We start from the raw sequence: 21,563 nt of genomic DNA on the forward strand, positions 1-21,563 counted from the left end.
CTCGCCATGAGAAGATGTCATCGAGCTCTTGGGGAGGGTGGAGCTGCTGTGGGCTGCCAAGGCATAACGCACAGGCCCTGTGGGCGGCATAATGCAGTGTTTATCTCCCTCACTTTGCAGAGAGGGAACAGGCAGAACAACAGACTCTGTCAGCAAGGTCCTCTGGGGAGTTCAGGCCTCACTAATGAAGATGAATCAGACGGGGGAATCTGCCTTTGGCGCTCAGAGCTAATGTATACATATTCATGGGCGGGGAGGACAGCTCCCAGAATGACCCATCCTCCAGAGAGGCCACAGGGGCAGAGGCATGGCAGTGCGAAGCCGCACTTGGGGTGGGGTGTGTCTTGTGGGGTGGAACACTGCGGGCTGTGAATTAGGGCGCCCCAGGAAATACCCTGAAATGGATGGAATTCCCAAGGTGAAATTTACTCCTTTGCCCGCTGAAAAGGTATGAGTCTTGGTCTGAGCTCAGGGACCCCTGAAGAACTTAGTTCTCAGCTGAGTTCCAGAAGCAAATCCAACTCTGCTATTTCCTACTGCACATCAGCTAATACCAATCCTCACACCATATCTCTTCTGCCTGGTGTGGCCTCATGGAATCTACTGGAGGTTCCATGTTAGAGTTCCAGGTACACACGAAGCCTCGGGACACATGTTACAGCATCTCATCTCATACACATAGACCCCGTCTTCTGAATCTCCATCTGACTCTTCCATGATGTGCCCTCAACTAAGTGTTTCTGGGCGACAAATCCTTGCCCACCATAGACCTCCAGGGTCCAGGAAGGTGACCTTGGTAGGAGATTATACAGTGTGTAGGGAAATCGGGACCAAAAACTTGGGCATCTGTACCATGTTTCTTCAGGCGAGAGCAAATGTTGGCCCTGCACCTACGCACACCATCACTCTGAAGTCAGTGGATTTGCTCTTGACTCACAGATATTTTGATATGTGGGAGGTTTTATTCCCTGTTTTGGCGCACTCAGCCTCTGTCCCCAGGCAGCATAACGGAAAGGATACACACTGAGTCAAATAAATCAAATCCCCTCCCTGCAGCCGGCCTCCTGCAGGTTTCCACGGAGCCACAGGCTAGTCCTTAGCAGCAAGACAAATGTCTGACAGAGCTCAGCGTGCCTTACCTGCCTTTCCGACATGATGTAGAGCTGCTTGTGGTCCTTGGAGAAGGCCATGTCCCGGAGGACGGGGCCGGGGTCCACCACCTGCACCGTCTCGTACTGGAGGGCATTGCCCCTGGGCCCATCTACCCGGATCTGTGGAGAAGAGGAAGAGGAGAGGTGGTGTGAGTTCCGATCCTGCGTGGCCTGCGGTCCAGCTTCCGCCCGGGGCCCCTCCCACAGGCAAGGGGGAGGAGGTGCGCCCTGCCTCCCAGAGGCCAGGCCTGAAGGCTCAGGAGCGGCACATGCCCACCAGGGGCCTCGCGTTGGGAATGGCAAAGAGAAGGGACGAGGCGGAGACCAAGCCGGGCTGCGCCAAGAACCTGGTGTTCTTCTCTCTGGCTCACTATGCCTTAGGCTCGAGTCTTTGAGGCCTTGCTTGTACATCTTTGGAGAAGAGGACGGGCCTTTCTAGTTACTCAGCATATTACCTTATTGTTAACGTAATAAAAAGGTTCTCTGCAACATCAAAAGTCCTACCTGATATACTGATAGAACAGATGAGGAAGATGAGATGCATTACGTTAAACAACTGGCCTGAGCTATCAAATCTGGTGACAGAATGAGAATCCAGTTTGACCCTGGAGTCCATGCTTTTCCTACCACTCCAGTTACACGAGGGACCCTGTTCCTTGATGGCTTTCATGTTTACTTCCTGGGGGTACCACTAAAGGCAGCGGCCTCCAGCCTGCACAATTCCAGAGGCTTTTGCCAGTCATCCCCAATCCTGAAGCTGAAACACTTGCATTTGGCAAATATTTATTTTAAAAACGAAGAAATAAATGCAGTTCAAACTCTTCTTTGCAGATTTCCCACTAAGCTCAGGAAAACAACAGCAACAGCAATGAAAAGAAACAAACAAACTGGTGAAGGAATTAACAAAAGATATGTTTAGCCCTGAAAACCTAAATGCCTTGGATTCCAGTAGCCCTCCTCCTTCCGTCCCCACTCCCAAGCCACCAGCTGTCTGCCCTGGCCAGGTGCTTCCTTAATCTGAATGAAATGGGAGCTCATGCAAAACCAATTGGGATTACCACCCAAGTCTGACCACGAGGTGATGGCCTTGGCCCCCAGCCCAGCCGGGCTTCATCCCCAGCTGCGAATCACCCCTGGAGAAGCAGCACGAGAGTGATATTGCACGGCTGGCTGGTCTCCAGCCCCTTAAGGCTGCCGGCAGGAGCAAGCGCCCCTCGGGGATGCTAGCAGAATGGAGTCCCACCCGGTGCCCCGTGGTCTGATCCCCGAGGGAAATTGGATTCAGTGCCTGAGTGATCATCTGGCTCCAACTTCCCTGCTCTGTAGGGTGAGCTGATGTGCTGGATGCGGACGTCAGAAGAAACTAGGTGAACTGGGCAGGGACAGAGGGGGGGACCAGGGAGCACCAATGGGGCAAGTTTTCCCAGGCCCAAGGAGGCAGGATGGGGGTATGACCCCCACCCTTGCCCATTCTGCCAGGGCAGGAAATCAGTCATTGGAAAGGTGGTTCCTGGAAATTCCCTGGCAGTCCAGTGGTTGGGACTCAGCACTCTCACTGCCAGGGGGCTCGAGTTTGATCCCTGGTCAGGGAACTGGGATCTTGCAAGCCATGTGGCGCAGCCAAAAAAGTAATAAAAATAAAATAAAATAAAAGACCTTTAAAAAAAGAAAAGGTAGTTCTCCCCTTCACATCACCCCACCCCAATCCACTACTTGTTTCAGAAAACACAGAGGAAAGCATCCATTCACCCATCTGCTGAAAGAGTCTCACACAAGACATGAATAAAACAGTTTACGGTGGATATGCTGAATGACGGGCAATCACAAAACTTAGGTAGGCTGGACCAGCTGCTGGCTCTTGGGCCATTACATGAATAAGAACAAGAACTGCTAGCGATTGAGTGGCTGCTACGCGTCCTGCACGATTCTAGGCATTCTACGTGTATTTACCCTCTTATTTAAACCTCATAACTCCATGAAGCCTTAATATTCCACTAAGCCTTATTCCAATAAGCCTTAAAATCCCACTTACAGGTGAGGCACAGAGAGGTTTAATACCTTGTTCATGGTCACACATTTAGCGATCGGCATGGCCTCAACCCCTGCCAAGGTCCAACCAATTCCAGAGTCCACTCTTCAGTGCACTTAAATACTACACCAACAAAAGCTGAGCCAGGTCCTACTGGTTCTATAAACTGCATCTCTTCTAGGAGTGAAAGTAGTTACTGTTGAACAAGCATCACCCTGGGAGTGCTGGAGGAACCACGTCTATCTACTGCAGTCCTTTAGGGAAAGAATCATGCAAATGAATGAAAAAGATGCTGTTGTAAATTTTCAAAATAATTACCCCTTATACTTTTGTTTTATACCTTGCTGAAAATGTTATTCTTAAATAACAGCGTCTCATTTGATGGTTGTAGAATTTTTATGATGTTGACTGCCAGCATAATCATTCTCGTTTCACCAATGAAAAACTGAGATTGGCGCTGTTCTGTGTCTCTTCCAAAGTTCGGTGATAAACCAAAGACAGTCACGACTAGAACCCAGGTTTCCTGATTCCTAGCTCAGAGATTTCCAATGAGCTATTTAGATCTTCCCAGAGCCTTTGACAAGGTTCCACATGAAAAGGTGTTAAAAAATAATGAGTCTCTGGGCTTCCCTGGTGGCGCGGTGGTTGGCAGTCCACCTGCCGATGCGGGGGACGCGGGCTTGTGCCGGTCCAGGAGGATCCCACATGCCGCGGAGCGGCTGGGCCCGTGAGCCATGGCCGCTAAGCCTGTGCGTCCGGAGCCTGTGCTCCGCGGCGGGGGAGGCCATAACAGTAAGAGGCCCGTGTATCGCAAAAAAAATAAATAAATAAAAATAATGTGTCTCCATGGGATTTTAGGCAGTTTGGCCATGGAGAGAGGACCAACTTAGAGACAGAAAAAGACACATTTCTGCATGGAGAAGTGTGAACTGGGGGACTCCCCACGCACTAGTGTCATGACTGGTCTTATTTAAAACTTTTTTTTTAACATCTTTATTGGAGTATAATTGCTTTACATTGTTGTGTTAGTTGCTACTGTATAACAAAGTGAATCAGCGATACATATACAAACATCCCCATATCCCATCCCTCTTGCGTCTCCTTCCCACCCTCCCTATCCCACCCCTCTAGGTGGTCACAAAGCACCGAGCTGATCTCCCTGTGCCATGCAGCTGCTTCCCACTAGCTAGCTATTTTACGTTTGGTAGTGTATATTTGTCCATGCCATTCTCTCACTTCGTCTCAGCTTACCCTGCCCCATCCCCTGTCCTCAAGTCCATTCTCTACATCTGCGTCTTTATTCCTGTCTGGCGCCAAAGTTCATCAGAACCTTTTTTTTTGTTTTTAGATTCCATATATATGTGTTGGCATACAGTATTTGTTTTTCTCTTTCTGACTTACTTCACTCTGTATGACAGTCTCTAGACCCATTCATCATTACAAATAACTCAATTTTGTTTCTTTTCATGGCTGAGTAAGGTTCCATTGTATACGTGTGCCACACCTTCTTTATCCATTCAACTGTCAATGGACACTTAGGTTGCTTCCACGTCCTTCCATGGCTATTGTAAATAGAGCTGCAATGAACATTGTAGTACCTGACTCCTTGAATTATGGTTTTCTCAGGGTATATGCCCAGTAGTGGGATTGCTCAGTCATATGGTAGTACTATTTTTAGTTTTTTAAGGAACCTCCATACTGTTCTCCATAGTGGCTGTATCAATTTACATTCCCACCAACAGCACAAGAGGGTTCCCTTTTCTCCACACCCTCTCCAGCATTTATTCTTTGTAGATGTTTTGATGATGGCTATTCTGACTGGTGTGAGGTGATACCTCGTTGTAGTTTTGATTTGCATTTCTCTAATGATTAGTGATGTTGAGCGTGCTTTCATGTGTTTGCTGACAATCTGTATATCTTCTTTGGAGAAATGTCTATTTAGGTCTTCTGCCCATTTTTGGATTGGGTTGTTTGTTTTTTTGATATTGAGCTGCACAAGCTGCTTGTGTATTTTGGAGATTAGTTCTCTGTCAGTTGCTTCGTTTGCAAATATTTTCTCCCATTCTGAGGGTTGTCTTTTCATCTTATTTATGGTTTCCTTTGCTGTGCAAAAGCTTTTAAGTTTCATTAGGTCCCATTTGTTTGTTTTTATTTCTGTTTCTCTAGCAGGTGGGTCAAAAAGGATCTTGCTGTGATTTATGTTATAGAGTGTTCTGCCTATGTTTTCCTCTGAGAGTTTTATAGTGTCTGGCCTTACATTTAGGTCTTCAATCCATTTTGAGTTTATTTTTGTGTATGGTGTTAAGGAGTGTCCTAATTTCATTCTTTTACATGTAGCTGTCCAGTTTCCCCAGCACCACTTACTGAAGAGACTGTCTTTTCTCCATTGTATACTCTTGCCTCCTTTATCAAAGATAAGGTGACCATATGTGTGTGGGTTTATCTCTGGGCTTTCTATCCTGTTCCATTGATCTATATTTCTGTTTTTGTGCCAGTATCGTACTGTCTTGATTACTGTAGCTTTGTAGTATAGTCTGAAGTCAGGGAGTCTGATTCCTCCAGATCCGGTTTTCGTTCTCAAGATTGCTTTGGCTCTTCGGGGTCTTTTGTGTTTCCATATAAATTGTGAAATTTTTTGTTCTAGTTCTGTGAAAAATGCCATTGGTAGTTTGATAGGGATTGCATTGAATCTGTAGATTGCTTTGGGTAGTATACTCACATTTTCACAATGTTGATTCTTCCAATCCAAGAACATAGTATATCTATCCATCTGTTTATATCATCTTTCATTTCTTTCACCAGTGTCTTATAGTTTTCTGCATACATATCTTTTGTCTCCTTAGGTAGCTTTATTCCTAGGTATTTTATTCTTTTTGTTGCAATGGTAAATGGGAGTGTTTCCTTAATTTCCTTTCAGATTTTTCATCATTAGTGTATAGGAATGCAAGAGATTTCTGTGCATTAATTTTGTATCCTGCTACTTTACCAAATTCATTGATTAGCTCTAGTAGTTTTCTGGTAGCATCTTTAGGATTCTCTAAGTATAGTATCATGTCATCTGCAAACAGTGACAGTTTTACTTCTTCTTTTCCAATTTGGATTCCTTTTATTTCTTTTTCTTCTCTGATTGCTGTGGCTAAAACTTCCAAAACGATGTTGAATAATAGCGGTGAGAGTGTGCAACCTTCTCCTGTTCTTGATCATAGTGGAAATGGTTTCAGTTTTTCACCATTGAGAACAATGTTGGCTGTCGGTTTGTCATATATGGCCTTTATTATGTTGCGGTAACTTCCCTCTATGTCTACTTTCTGTAGAGTTTTTATCATAACTGGGTGTTGAATTTTGTCGAAAGCTTTCTCTGCATCTATTGAGATGATCATATGGTTTTTATCCTTCAATTTGTTAATATGATTTATCGCATTGATTTGCGTATTTTGAAAAATCCTTGCATTCCTGGAATAAACCCCACTTGATCATGGTGTATGATCCTTTTAATGTGCCGTTAGATTCTGTTTGTTAGTATTTTGTTGAGGATTTTTGCGTCTATGTTCATGAGTAATATTGGCCTGTAGTTTTCTTTTTTTGGTGACATCTTTGTCTGGTTTTGGTATCAGGGTGGTGGTGGCCTTGTAGAATGAGCTTGGGAGTGTTCTTCTCTCTGCTATATTTTGGAAGAGTTTGAGAAGGATAGGTGTTAGCTCTTCTCTAAATGTTTCATAGAATTCACCTGTGAAGCCATCTGGTCCTGGGCTTTTGTTTGTTGGCAGAGTTTTAATCACAGTTTCAATTTCAGTGCTTGTGATTGGTCTGTTTATATTTTCTATTTCTTCCTGGTTCAGTCTCAGAAGGTTGTGCTTTTCTAAGAATTTCTCCATTTCTTCCAGGTTGCCCATTTTATTGGCATGTAGTTGCTTGTAGTAATCTCTCATGACCATTTGTATACCTGCAGTGTCAGTTGTTACTTCTTTTTCATTTCTAGTTCTGTTGATTTGAGACTTCTCCGTTTTTTTCTTGATGAGTCTGGCTAATGGTTTATCAATTGTGTTTATCTTCTCAAAGAACCAGCTTTTAGTTTTATTGATCTTTGCTATCATTTCTTTTTCATTTATTTCTGACCTGATCTTTATGATTTCTTTCCTTCTGCTAACTTTGTTTTTTTTTTAATTCTTCTTTCTCTAATTGCTTTAGGTATAAGGTTAGGTTTTTTATTTGAGATGTTTCTTGTTTCTTGAGGTAGGACTGTATTGCTATAAACTTCCCTTTTAGAACTGCTTTTGCTGCATTCCATAGGTTTTGGGCTGTCATGTTTTCATTGTCATTTGTTTCTAGGTATTGTTTGATTTCTTCAGTGATCTCTTGGTTATTTAGTAGCATATGTTTATCCTCCGTGTGTTTGTATTTTTTACAGTTTTTCTCCTATAATTGATATCTAGTCTCATAGCATTGTGGTCGGAAAAGATACTTGATACGATTTCAATTTTCTTAAAATTTACCAAGTCTTGATTTGAGACCCAAGTTATGATCTATCCTGGAGAATGTTCCATGAGCACTTGAGAAGAAAGTGTATTCTGTTGTTTTTGGATGGAGTGTCCTATAAATATCAATTAAGTCCATCTTGTTTAATGTATCATTTAAAGCTTGTGTTTCCTTATTTATTTTCATTATGGTTGATCTGTCCATTGGTGAAAGTGGGGTCTTAAAGTCCTCTAGTATGACTGTGTTACTGTCGATTTTCCATTTTATGGCTGTTAGCATTTGCCTTGTGTATTGAGGTGCTCCTATGTTGGGTGCATAAATATTTACAGTTGTTATATCTTCTTCTTGGATTGATCCCTTGATCGTTATGTAGTGTCCTTCTTTGCCTCTTGTAATAGTCTTTATTTTAAAGTCTATTTTGTCTGACATGAGAATTGCTACTCCAGCTTTCTTCTGATTTCCATTTGCATGGAATATCTTTTTCCATCCCCTCACTTTCAGTCTGTATGTGTCCCTAGGTCTGAAGTGGGTCTCTTGTAGACAGGATATATACAGCTCTTGTTTTTGTATCCATTCAGCCTGTCTATGTCTTTTAGTGGGAGCATCTAATCCATCTACATTTAAGGTAGTTATCAATATGTATATCCCTATTACCATTTTCTTAATTGTTTGGGGTTTGTTATTGTAGTTCTTTTCCTTCTCTTGTGTTTCCTGCCTAGAGAAGTTCCTTTAGCATTTGTTGTAGAGCTGGTTTGGTGGTGCTGAATTCTCTTAGCTTTTGCTTATCTGTAAAGGTTTTAATTTCTCCATTGAATCTGAATGAGATCCTTGCTGGGTAGAGTAATCTTGGTTGTAGGTTTTTCCCTTTCATCACTTTAAATAGGTCCTGCCACTCCCTTCTGGTTTGCAGAGTTTCTGCTGAAAGATCAGCTGTTAAGCTTATGGGGATTCCATTGTATATTATTTGTTGCTTTTCCCTGGCTGCTTTTAAAATTTTTTCTTTGTGTTTAATTTTTTTTTTTTTTTTTGTGGTATGCAGGCCTCTCACTGTTGTGGCCTCTCCCGTTGTGGAGCACAGGCTCAGGACGGGCAGGCTCAGCAGCCATGGCTCACGGGCCCAGCTGCTCTGAGGCATGTGGGATCTTCCCGGACCTGGGCACGAACCCGTGTCCGCTGCATCGGCAGGTGGACTCTCAACCACTGCGCCACCAGGGAAGCCCTGTATTTAATTTTTGATAGTTGGATTAATATGTGTCTCGGTGTGTTTCTCCTTGGATTTATCCTGTATGGGGCTCTGTGCTTCCTGGACTTGATTGACTCTTTCCTCCCCCATATTAGGGTAGTTTTCAACTATAATCTTTTCAAATACTTCCTCAGTCCACTTTTTTCTCTCTTCTTTTTCTAGGACCCATATAATTCGAATGTTGCTGCATTTAACGTTGTCCCAGAGGTCTCTGAGATTGTCCTCAATTCTTTTCATTCTTTTTTCTTTATTCTGCTCTGCGGTAGTTATTTCCACTATTTTATCTTCCCGGTCTTTTATCCATTCTTCTGCCTCAGTTATTCTGCTATCGGTTCCTTCTAGAGAATTTTAAATTTTATTTACTGTGTTGTTTATCATTGTTTGTTTGCTCTTTAGTTCTTCTAGGTCCTTGTTAAATGTTTCTTGCATTTTGTCTATTCTATTTCCAAGACTTTGGATCACCTTTCCTATCATTATTCTGAATTCTTTTTCAGGTAGACTGCCTATTGCCTCTTCATTTGTTTGGTCTGGTGGGTTTTTACCTTTCTCCTTCATCTGCTGTGTGTTTCTCTGTCTTCTCATTTTGCTTAACCTACTGTGTTTGGGGTCTCCTTTTCGCAGGCTGCAGGTTCGTAGTTCCCATTGTTTTGGTGTCTGCCCCCAGTGGGTAAGGTTGGTTCAGTGGGTTGTGTAGGCTTCCTGGTGGAGGGGACTGGTGCCTGTGTTCTGGTGGATGAGGCTGGATCCTGTCTTTCTGGTGGGCAGGGCCACGTCTGGTGGTGTGCTTTGGGATGTTTGTGAACTTAGTATGATTTTAGGCAGCCTGTCTGCTAATGGGTGGGGTTGTGTTCCTGCCTTTTAGTTGTTTGGCATATGGTGTCCAGCACTGTAGTTTGCTGTTCGTTGAGTGGAGCTGGGTCTTAGCGTTGAGACTGAGATCTCTGGGAGAGCTCTCACCTACTGATATTACATAGGGCCGGGAGGTCTCTCGTGGTCCAGTGTCCTGAACTCGGCTCTCCCACCTCAGACGCTCAGGCCTGACACCTGCCTGGAATACCAAGACCCTGTCAGCCACACGGCCAGGTATATGGGGAGTTTCTTGCCTTTTGGGAAGTTTGAGGTCTTCTGCCAGTGTTCAGTAGGTGTTCTGTAGGAGTTGTTCCACATGTAGATGTATTTTTGATCTATTTGTGGGGAGGAAGGTGACCTCCACGTCTTATTCCTCTGCCATCTTGAAGGTCCTCCTTAATACTTTTTATAAATGGGTCTGGAGCAAGGAGCAAGGGCATTACAGCTGATCCTAAGCTCTTTGGAACAGCAAGAAGGCCAATGATGGAAATGAACTACAGAAAGACGGCACATCCTCTGTGGGGACTGAGGGTCGGGGGATGAGCTGTATTTGGGCAAATAGACCTGGGACTTCAAGTCTCATGTTGGCAGAGACCAAGCCTGTTGTATTCAGTGCTACAGCCCCAATGCCTGGCACAGTACCCAAGACACGGTTGGTGCTCAATAATTAGTTACTGACAAATGTCGGCGAGGGTCTGGAGAAAAGGGAAAGGCTCTACACTCTTGGTGGTGTGTAAATTGGTACAGCCACTAAGGAAAACAGTAGGGTGATTTCTCAAATAACTAAAACTAGAACTGCCATATGATCCAGCAATTCTGCTCCTTGGTATATACCCAAAGGAAACAAAATCAGTATCTCAAAGAGATATCTGCAGTCCCATCTCCATTACAGCATTATTCACAATAGCCAAGACATGGAAACAACCTAAATATCTATCAGTGGATGAATGGATAAAAGAATGTGATTATATGTATATAATTCAGCCTTAAAAAAGAAACAAATCCTGCTATTTTCAACAACATGTATGAATCTGGAGAACATTATGCAACGTGAATTAAGACAAACACAGAAAGACAAATACTACATGATCTCACTTATATGTGGAATCCAAAGTAGTCCAACTCCTAGAAGCAGAGAGTAGAATGGCAATTTCCAGGGGCCAGGGGGAGGGGAAAATGGGGAGATGTTGGTCAAGGGATACAAAGTTTCAGTTATTAGATGAATATGTTCTAGAGACCTAATGTACGGCAATGTGACTATGATGATACAATACTGTATACTTTAAATTTGCTAACAGGGTAGATTCTAAGTGTTCCTGTCACACACACACACACAAAAAGAATGAAAATGGTAACTGTGTGAGGTGATGGATATGTGAATTATCTTGATTGTAGTGATTATTTCACAATATATAATATATCAAAACATCAAGTTGTACACCTTAAATATATACAATTTTTATTTGTCAATTGTACCTCACTACAGATGGGAAAAGTAAGTAGTTACTACATAAATGATCAACTCCCTCTGTCTAAAACACCCCACATTCTACCAATCAGATGATGGACTCTGAGCTGATCAAGGTAAGATCAAGGTAAGAGGCAGGATCAAAAAAGAAGAGCTCAGTTGTCATCATTCACTGCTGCCAATACTCCACGGCAGCCAAAAAAGGCCGACAAAATATCAGGCAGCTTTCAAATGGGATTCCAGGGGCAAAGAGGCAAACAGAAGCCATTCTCCTGGCCAAGTTCACCTGGATACAGAAAATCACAGTCAGTTCTTCCCTGATAAGTTAGAACAATCCAGATGCCTGCGACTCGAGGACAGCCTAGGAAAGATTCCCCCAGGCCACAAAGACCAGTTGAGATGAAAGGAGACACAGTGGCCAGTGGCTGTCGTTCAACCACTATCACAGGGGCCACCCCGAGGCTTGGGAGGTGACAGCTTAGAACAAACAAGATGCATTACCGTACACGTTAAGACAAATACGATTTATTATTTTATACAGCATAGATGATACTTGTGGATCAACTAAGCGGTGAGAAATAGTGAAAATAGACATTGATTTTTTTTTTAAGGTAGAAAATATAAAGAAGCCACTAATGTGAATTTGCGTGTTTAGAAGATGTTATAGTCTGAGGCCGACGCCAAGGAGGAACCCACATCCTCACCTCGTGTGTCCCTTGACAGAGTGACAGTCCACACTCAATTCATCATCTACCGTGCATTTATGTAATGCCCAGGCTAGGCTCCGAGCCAGCCTCTGGAGAAGAACAGTGAGTCTCAGCCCTGCCCTCTGGGAGGCCATTTTCCTGATGGGTTCAGATTTCACACAAATAAAGTCAAACAGCAAATGCTATAGCAGAGACGTGTTCAAAGGCCTCTTTTCCTTCTTCCCGGGAGATCTGGCCAACTGACTGCAGTGTAACCAGGAATCAGCCCAGCCCCGAGCAAGGCTCAAGGGAGTGTGTGTATGTCACAGAATAAAAGAGCTACCTCATGGCACCAGCATCTATGAGTGTCTGACTAATAATACACATAGTGGGTAATGTCAGATTCTTTCAAACACCCCCTTCAGAGACAAAATGTCTTCAGTCAGTAGGAAGACTGATCTTAAGTAGCAACATGAGTGGCAATAACAGATTTTATAAAGATATGCTGGCAGGTGGAGGTAATTGTGAAAATATGAAAAAGGGGGTCAGAGGGGAAAACTTGGTCATCTTCATGGAGCACTGTCCTGAGGAGACAGTACAAATGTGTTCTCTGAGGGCTGAAGGGACGTCTCACCCTTCAGGCCTCACCACAGGCCCAGTGAAATGTTCTTCTAGACAGCACTGGACAGCAGAAATATACGGCCAGACAGAAATGTGGGCCACATGGGCAATTTAAAAATTTCTAGTAGTGGGCTTCCCTGGTTGCACAGTGGTTGAGAGTCTGCCTGTCGATGCAGGGGACACGGGTTCATGCCCCTGGTCCGGGAAGATCCCACATGCCGCGGAGCGGCTGCGCCCATGAGCCATGGCCGCTGAGCCTGCGTGTCCGGAGACTGTGCTCCACAAGGGGAGAGGAGAGGCCCGCGTACCGTAAAAAAAAAAAAAAAAAAAAAAAAAAATTTCTAGTAGTGGTTGGTTACATTAAAAAACAAAGAGGTAAAATTAATTTTGATAATCTGTTTTTACTAACTCAATGTGCCCCCCCAATAGTTTCAATTGAACAGGTGTACAGTATAAAAACTGTTAATGAGATAGTTTACATGTGTTTTTCCCTACTACATCTTGGAAACCTGATGTGTATTTCACACTGACAGCAAAACTCAATTTGGACCAGCCACGTTTCGGGTGCTTAATAGCCATGTGTAGCCAATGGCTACTGTACTGGACAGCACATTTCTAACTTCTAGACTATTCTCATCCCTGTGTTCCAATTCTGCACCCACCAAGTGACCCTGCTGATAATAATAAGTTGGCTTGGTGACTATCCTCCGGTGGGTGCCCTCAGTGGAGATCTTGACCGCTTCCCTCCCCTGCACAATACTCTGAGTCTCCCAGAACCTTCAATTTATAGCGTAACGAGCGTGCCCCATTGTCTTCACTTTTTTGGAGCCCACAGGCTGTAAGCTCCAGCTAGCTGGATGGTCCCCATCGGCCCAAGCAAGCTGTGTGGGCCCAGGCTGCTCTAGGCTAGCCCTCAGCAGGCTCATTTGACACACTCATGCCTACTGTTTCCTCACCCAGGCTACAGGTTCCGGGGGCACACGACTTGTGTGTCAGGAACCCCCTGCATCCTGGGTGATAGTCAAAACATTTAACAGGGCTTCCTTGGTGGCGCAGTGGTTGAGAGTCCGCCTGCTGATACAGGGGGCACGGGTTCGTGCCCCGGTCCGGGAAGATCCCACATGCCGCGGAGCGGCTGGGCCCGTGAGCCATGGCCGCTGAGCCTGCGCGTCCGGAGCCTGTTGCTCCGTAACGGGAGAGGCCACAACAGTGAGAGGCTCTAGTACTGTAAAAAAATAAAAAAATAAAAAAATAAATAAAAACATTTAACAACCGCTAGAGGGAGAGGACCAACAAATCAGAGGAGTTGCTGTGGGGTCCGGTGGTCTTAAAGGCTCCCAGCTGCACCAAGTAATACTGCTGGGGGTGAAGGCGGGACCCAGATGGGAATTATTTCAAGATTTAACAACTGGTGAGTTATTTACAACAGCCAAGACTTGGAAACAACCTAAATGTCTGTTGACGACTGAATGGATAAAGAAAATGTGACTCATATCACATAGAGTATAAGAGGTATATGCTACATCCACATACATAGACGCATACAATGGAATATTATTCAACGTTAGAAAGAGAAGGAAGGGCTTCCCTGGTGGCGCAGTGGTTGAGAGTCCGCCTGCCGATGCAGGGGACACGGGTTTGTGCCCCGGTCTGGGAAGATCCCACATGCCGCGGAGCGGCTGGGCCCGTGAGCCATGGCCGCTGAGCCTGCGCGTCCGGAGCCTGTGCTCCGCAACAGGAGAGGCCACAACAGTGAGAGGCCCGCGTACCGCAAAAAAAAAAAAAAAAAGAGAGAGAAGGAAATCCTGCCATTTGTGACAACATGGATGAACTTGGAGGACATCATGCTGAGTGAACTAAGGCAGACACAAAGACAAATACCGCGTGACCTCACTTATATGGGGGATCTGAAATAGTCATACTCATGGAAACAGAGAGTAGAATGGTGGTTGCAGGAACGGGGGAGGATGGAGTGGGGAGATGCCAACAGGTACAAAGTTTCAGTTATGAAGGATGAACAAGTTCTGGAGATCTAATGTACAGCAATGTTAACAATGTCAAAGATATTCTACTGTATACTTGAAACCTGTTAAGAGGGTAGATCTTAAATATTCTCATCACACACACACACACACACACACACACACAGGAAAGAAAATACTAACTACGTGAGACCATGGATATGTTCATTAGCTTGATTGCGGTGGCTGTCTCACAATGTAGATGTATATCACAACATCAAGTCATATGCCTCAAATATATACAATCGTTATTTGTTAATTATACCTCAACAAAAATGAGAAAAGCAACAACTGTTGAGGCCACGCTAGGACATAACAACCGAGCATCAGTCCTGCCTGGACCACGTGGGCCCCTCCATCACAGCGTGCATCCCCTCCGCACAGCTTCCCTGGAGCAGGCACGTGTGCCCGAGGGCACACACAGGCTCCTTACCTGCCCTCCCCAGCTGCTCTGTCTCCAGCCCAGGATAATCCTAGGCAGTACGGGTCCCCCTTTCCCTCCAGCCTATCCACCAGGCAGCACGGCCACCTCTCCATCCCTGGCACGGTGAGCGTCTGCGCTACCAGGCAGACTGCTATTAAAACATCAGCAGGGTGGCCTCCGCAAAGGTCAGCCATCCGGGGAGCGCCTGGCAGCTGCCTGTTTGTTTATTGGAACATTATCTGGGCTGGGCTGTTTATTTACGTCCATTGAAGGACTGAACAATAAATATCATCTCCCAGTAGCAGGCAGATGCTTGCACTAGAGCGTTCTGGCTGCCGTCTTGCTTGAAATAATCTCCCTAATGAGCAAACAGTGCTATTCATCTTTAAAGATGCAGGCCACCCCCGGCTTCCCCTTTCCTCTCTCCTTTCACATCCTCCCCAAATTCCCTGGTCAAGGTCCACACTGGCCAAATAGCTGGGTAAGGCCCAGAGGGTGGGGTCTCACCCGGCAGGGACTTGAGGGGCAGGGTGAGAGTGGATAAAACCCGGAGACCAGTGTCCCAGGACCCTCTGAATTCTCCACCTGGACCCTCACAGAGGCATGTGAACCAGGGCGTCTGCTTCTCCCCTCAGAAGCCTCAAGACATGACTTCGGCTCTCTTAGGTGTCCCAGCCTTGACCTGTCTCCCGCAGAGGCAGAAATAGAAGAGCCGTGAGGACCCGCGGTGGGAAATGAGTGACCAGGATCTCCTTCTCTGCACATACAGGGCTGTGGGGTCTCTCAGGAGGGAAAAATAACAAAGCTTTTGGTCTTGTTTATGCAGTTGATCCCCAGAGGCTCAAAGTGGTGCAACCCTCGACACTGTCACACATCTTGCCACACAGGCTGGAAAGCAGGTGATAGGAGGAATGAGCACACGGCAGAGCGCCCACATCAGGTGCATAGTAGGTCTAGCTCCTTGGTTGAATGAATGAATGACTTGAGAAGCTCACTCTGGGCCTGAGCTGCCACAGTTGGGACCTTTAGACGTACAGATACACTCACAGGTATAAACATACACATCCTCTCTCTGTCTGTGAAGATGAGGCCACGTCTCCACTCAAACTCGGCCTCTAGAACTTTCCACTTATAATTCCACAACAACGCGATAGATGGGGAGGAATCGGAAGGGTGTGGCGGGCCAGAAGGGAAACAGACCCAAGTACGAGGTGTGAGTATCTTGGCAACTTGCTGGTGGTGGGGTTACTTCTCCTTAGGGCAAGGGGCCCCTTTATAGTCTCCGTGTCCCTGCAGAAGAGGGCGGTGGCTCAGGGCTCACCACCCGGTTCTCAGGATGGTGGCTGGGATGACCTCTGAGTTCCTGCCAGACTCCCAGGGGCTGCAAGTCTATCCCCTGCCAGGGGCAGCTCCTCAGCCCCAAGCGCTCACTTGCTGTCAATATTCCTATAACCCCCAACCAAGGACATCTGAAACAAAACTTCACTCATACAGTCACTTGAATTGTCCCCAGAGCTTTCGGGTTTGTTTGGTTTTTTTTGAGTGGCATGTTGTTTTTTTTTAATTTTTAATTTTATATTAGAGTATAGTTGATTTACAATGTTGTGTTAGTTTCAGGTGTACAGCAAAGTGATTCAGTCACACATATACATAGATCCATTCTTTTTCAGATTCTTTTCCCATGTAGGTTATTACAGAATATTGATAGAGTTCCCTGTGCTGTACAGTAGTGCCCAGTGCTTTCATTTTTTAAATCACGCCTCTCCCTATCCTATGGCTATTCCAATCTCCTTCCCCTGCTCTACTTTCTCTTTTTTGCACAGCACTTGTCACCGTTTCACATACTATATAATTTATTCCTTTATTATGCTTATTATTTATCTCCATTGCTAGAATGTAAACTCCACAAAGCAGAAATCTTTTTTTTTTAACATCTCTATTGGAGTATAATTACTTTACAACGGTGTGTTAGTTTCTGCTCTATAACAAAGGGAATCAGCTATACATATGCATATATCCCCATATCTCCTCCCTCTTGCGACTCCCTCCCACTCTCCCTACCCCACCCCTCTAGGTGGTCACAATAATGAGCTGATCTCTCTGTTCTACGTGGCTGCTTCCCACCAGCTATCTATTTTGTATTTCGTAGTGTATATATGTCCATGCCACTCTCTCACTTTGTCCCAGCTTTCCATTCCCCCTCCCTGTGTCCTCAAGTCCATTCTCTACGTCTGCGTCTTTATTCCTGTCCTGCCCCTAGGTTCTTCAGAACCATTTTTTTATTGGTTTTTTTAGATTCCACGTATGTGTGTTCACATACGGTATTTGTTTTTCTCTTTCTGACTTACTTCTCTCTGTATGACAGTCTCTAAACCCATCCACCTCGCTACAAATAACTCAATTTTGTTTCTTTTTATGGCTGAGTAATATTCCATTGTATATATGGGCCACATCTTATTTATCCATTCATCTGTCGATAGACACTTACGTTGCTTCCATGTCCTGGCTATTGTAAATAGTGCTGCGATGAACATTGTGGTACATGAGTCTTTTTGAATTATGGTTTTCTCACGGTATATGCCCAGTAGTGGGATTGCTGGGTCGTATGGTAGTTCTATTTTTAGTCTCCATACTGTTCTCCATAGTGGCTGTATCAGTTTACATTCCCACCAACAGTGCAAGAGGGTTCCCTTTTCTCCACACCCTCTCCAGCATTTATTCTTTGTACATTTTTCGATGATGGCCATTCTGACCGGTGTGAGGTGATACCTCATTGTAGTTTTGATTTTCATTCTCTAATGATTAGTGATGTTGAGCATTCTTTCATGTGTTTGTTGACAATGTGTGTATCTTCTTTGGAAAAATGTCTATTTAGGTCCTCCGCCCATTTTTGGATTGGGTTGTTTGTTTTTTTGGAATTGAGCTGCATGAGCTGCTTGTATAGTTTAGAGAGTAATCCTTTGTCAGTTGCTTCATCTGCAAATATTTTCTCCCATTCTGAGAGTTGTCTTTTCATCTTATTTATGGTTTCCTTTGCTGTGCAAAAGCTTTTAAGTTTCACTAGGTCCCATTTGTTTGTTTTTATTTCCATTTCTCTAGGAGGTCGGTCAAAAAGGATCTTGCTGTGATTTATGTCATAGAGTGCTCTGCCTATGTTTTCCTCTGAGAGTTTTATACTGTCTGGCCTTACATTAAGGTCTTTAATCCATTTTGAGTCTATTTTTGTGTATGGTGTTAGTGAGTGTCCTAATTTCATTCTTTTACATGTAGCTGTCTAGTTTTCCCAGCACCACTTATTGAAGTGGCTGTCTTTTCTCCATTGTTTATTCTTGCCTCCTTTATCAAAAATAAGGTGACCATATGTGTGTGGGTTTATCTCTGGGCTTTCTATCCTGTTCCATTGATCTGTTTTTCTGTTTTTGTGCCAGTACCATACTGTCTTGATTACTGTAGCTTTGTAGTATAGTCAGAAGTCAGGGAGCCTGATTCCTCCAGATCCAGTTTTCGTTCTCAAGATTGCTTTGGCTCTTCGGGGTCTTCTGTGTTTCCATACAAATTGTGAAATTTTTTGTTCTAGTTCTGTGAAAAATGCCATTGGTAGTTTGATAGGGATTGCATTGAATCTGTAGATTGCTTTGGGTAGTATACTCATTTTCACAATGTTGATTCTTCCAATCCAAGAACATAGTATATCTATCCATCTGTTTATATCATCTTTCATTTCTTTCACCAGTGTCTTATAGTTTTCTGCATACATATCTTTTGTCTCCTTAGGTAGCTTTATTCCTAGGTATTTTATTCTTTTTGTTGCAATGGTAAATGGGAGTGTTTCCTTAATTTCTCTTTCAGATTTTTCATCATTAGTGTATAGGAATGCAAGAGATTTCTATGCATTAATTTTGTATCCTGCTACTTTACCAGATTCATTGATTAGCTTTTGTAGTTTTCTGGTAGCATCTTTAGGATTTTCTATGTATAGTATCATGTCATCTGCAAACAGTGACAGTTTTACTTCTTTTCCGATTTGGGTTCCTTTTATTTCTTTTTCTTCTCTGATTGCTGTGGCTAAAACTTCCAAATGTATGTTGAATAACAGTGGTGAGAGTGGACAACCTTGTATTGTTCCTGAGCTTAGAAGAAATGGTTTCAGTTTTTCACCTTTGAGAATGAAGTGGGCTGTGGGTTTGTCATATATGGCCTTCATTATATTGAGGTAAGTTCCCTCTATGCCTATTTTCTGAAGGGTTTTTATCATAAATGAGTGTTGAATTTTGTCAAAAGCTTTTTTTGCATCTCCTGAGAAGATCATATGGTTTTTATCCTTCAGTTTGTTAATATGATTTATCACATTGATTGATTTGTGTATACTGAAGAATCCTTGCATTCCTGGGATAAACCCAACTTGATCATGGTGTATGATCCTTTTAATGTGCTGTTGGATTCTGTTTGCTAGTATTTTGTTGAGGATTTTTGCTTCTATGTTCATCAGTGATATTGGCCTGCAGTTTTCTCTCTTTGCGACATCTTTGTCTGGTTTTGGTATCAGGGTGATGGTGACCTTGTAGAAGGAGTTTGGGAGTGTTCCTCCCTCTGCTATATTTTGGAAGAGTTTGAGAAGGATAGGTGTTAGCTCTTCTCTAAATGTTTGATAGAATTCGCCTGTGGAGCCATCTGGTCCTGGGCTTTTGTTTGTTGGCAGACTTTTAATCACAGTTTCAATTTCAGTGCTTGTGATTGGTCTGTTTATATTTTCTATTTCTTCCTAGTTCAGTCTCGGAAGGTTGTGTTTTTCTAAGAACTTGTCCATTTCTTCCAGGGTGTCCATTTTATTGGCGTAGAGTTGCTTGTAGTAATCTCTCATGATCCTTTGTATATCTGCAGTGTCAGTTGTTACTTCTCCTTTTTCATTTCTAATTCTGTTGACTTGAGACTTTTCCCTTTTTTTCTTGATGAGTCTGGCTAATGGTTTATCAATTGTGTTTATCTTCTCAAAGAACCAGCTTTTAGTTTTATTGATCTTTGCTATCATTTCTATTTCATTTACTTCTGACCTGATCTTTATGATTTCTTTCCTTCTGCTAACTTTGTTTTTTTTTGTTCTTCTTTCTCTAATTGCTTTAGTTGTTAAGGTTAGGTTGTTTATTTGAGATTTTTCTTGTTTCTTGAGGTAGGCTTGTATTGTTATAAACTTCCCTCTTAGAACTGCTTTTGCTGCATCCCATAGGTTTTGGGTTGTCGTGTTTTCATTGTCACTTGTTTCTAGGTATTTTTTGATTTCTTCAGTGATCTCTTGGTTATTTAGTAGTGTATTGTTTAGCCTCCATGAGTTTGTATTTTTTACAGATTTTTCCCTGTAATTGATATCTACTCTCATAGCGTTGTGGTCAGAAAAGATACTTGATATGATTTCAATTTTCTTAAATTTAGCAAGTCTTGATTTGTGACCCAAGATATGATCTATCCTGGAGAATGTTCCATGAGCACTTGTGAAGAAAGTGTAATATGCTGTTTTTGGATGGAATGTCCTATAAATATCAGTTAAGTCCCTCTTGTTTAATGTATCATTTAAAGCTTGTGCTTCATTTATTTTCATTATGGTTGATCTGTCCATTGGTGAAAGTGGGGTCTTAAAGTCCCCTAATATGACTGTGTTACTGTCGATTTCCCCTTTTTGGCTGTTAGCATTTGCCTTATGTATTGAGGTGCTCTTATGTTGGGTGCTTAAATATTTACAGTTGTTATATCTTCTTCTTGGATCGATTCCTTGATCATTATGTAGTGTCCTTCTTTGTCTCTTGTAATAGTCTTTATTTTAAAGTCTATTTTGTCTGATATGAGAATTGCTACTCCAGCTTTCTTTTGATTTCCATTTGCATGGAATATCTTTTTCCATCCCCTCACTTTCAGTCTGTATGTGTCCCTAGGTCTGAAGTGGGTCTCTTATAGACAGGATATATATGGGTCTTTTTTTGGTATCCATTCAGCCAGTCTATGTCTTTTAGTGGGAGCATTTAATCCATTTACATTTAAGTTAGTTATCGATATGTATGTTCCTATTACCATTTTCTTAATTGTTTGGGGTTTGTTATTGTAGTTCTTTTCCTTCTCTTGTGTTTCCTGCCTAGAGAAGTTCCTTTAGCATTTGTTGTAGAGCTGGTTTGGTGGTGCTGAATTCTCTTAGCTTTTGCTTATCTGTAAAGGTTTTAATTTCTCCATTGAATCTGAATGAGATCCTTGCTGGGTAGAGTAATCTTGGTTGTAGGTTTTTACCTTTCATCACTTTAAACATGTCCTGCCAGTCCCTTCTGGCTTGCAGAGTTTCTGCTGAAAGATCAGCTGTTAACCTTATGGGGATTCCATTGTATATTATTGGTTGTTTTTCCCTTGCTGCTTTTAATATCTTTTCTTTGTATTTATTTTTTGATCATTTGATTAATATGTGTCTTGGCATGTTTCTCCTTGGATTTATCCTGTATGGGACTCTCTGTGCTTGCTGGACTTGATTGACTATTTCCTTCCCCATATTAGGGAAGTTTTCAACTATAATCTCTTCAAATATTTTCTCAGTCCCCTTTTCTCTTTCTTCTTCTTCTGG

General features: G+C 43.2%; 1 protein-coding gene across 2 annotated transcripts in view; it reads right to left on the bottom strand.

The window, feature by feature from the left end:
- The window catches only part of PLXNA4 (plexin A4), a 608,757-nt gene that overhangs the window by 157,570 nt on the left and 429,624 nt on the right, over nt 1–21,563 (bottom strand). For both annotated transcript variants that reach the window (XM_067747050.1, XM_067747052.1), the window contains one exon: nt 1,140–1,271. In XM_067747050.1, coding sequence (XP_067603151.1) covers nt 1,140–1,271 — 132 coding nt within the window. The remainder of the gene's footprint in view (nt 1–1,139; nt 1,272–21,563) is intronic.

Source organism: Pseudorca crassidens, chromosome 8 (assembly GCF_039906515.1).
Source record: "Pseudorca crassidens isolate mPseCra1 chromosome 8, mPseCra1.hap1, whole genome shotgun sequence".
NCBI lineage: Eukaryota > Metazoa > Chordata > Mammalia > Artiodactyla > Delphinidae > Pseudorca > Pseudorca crassidens.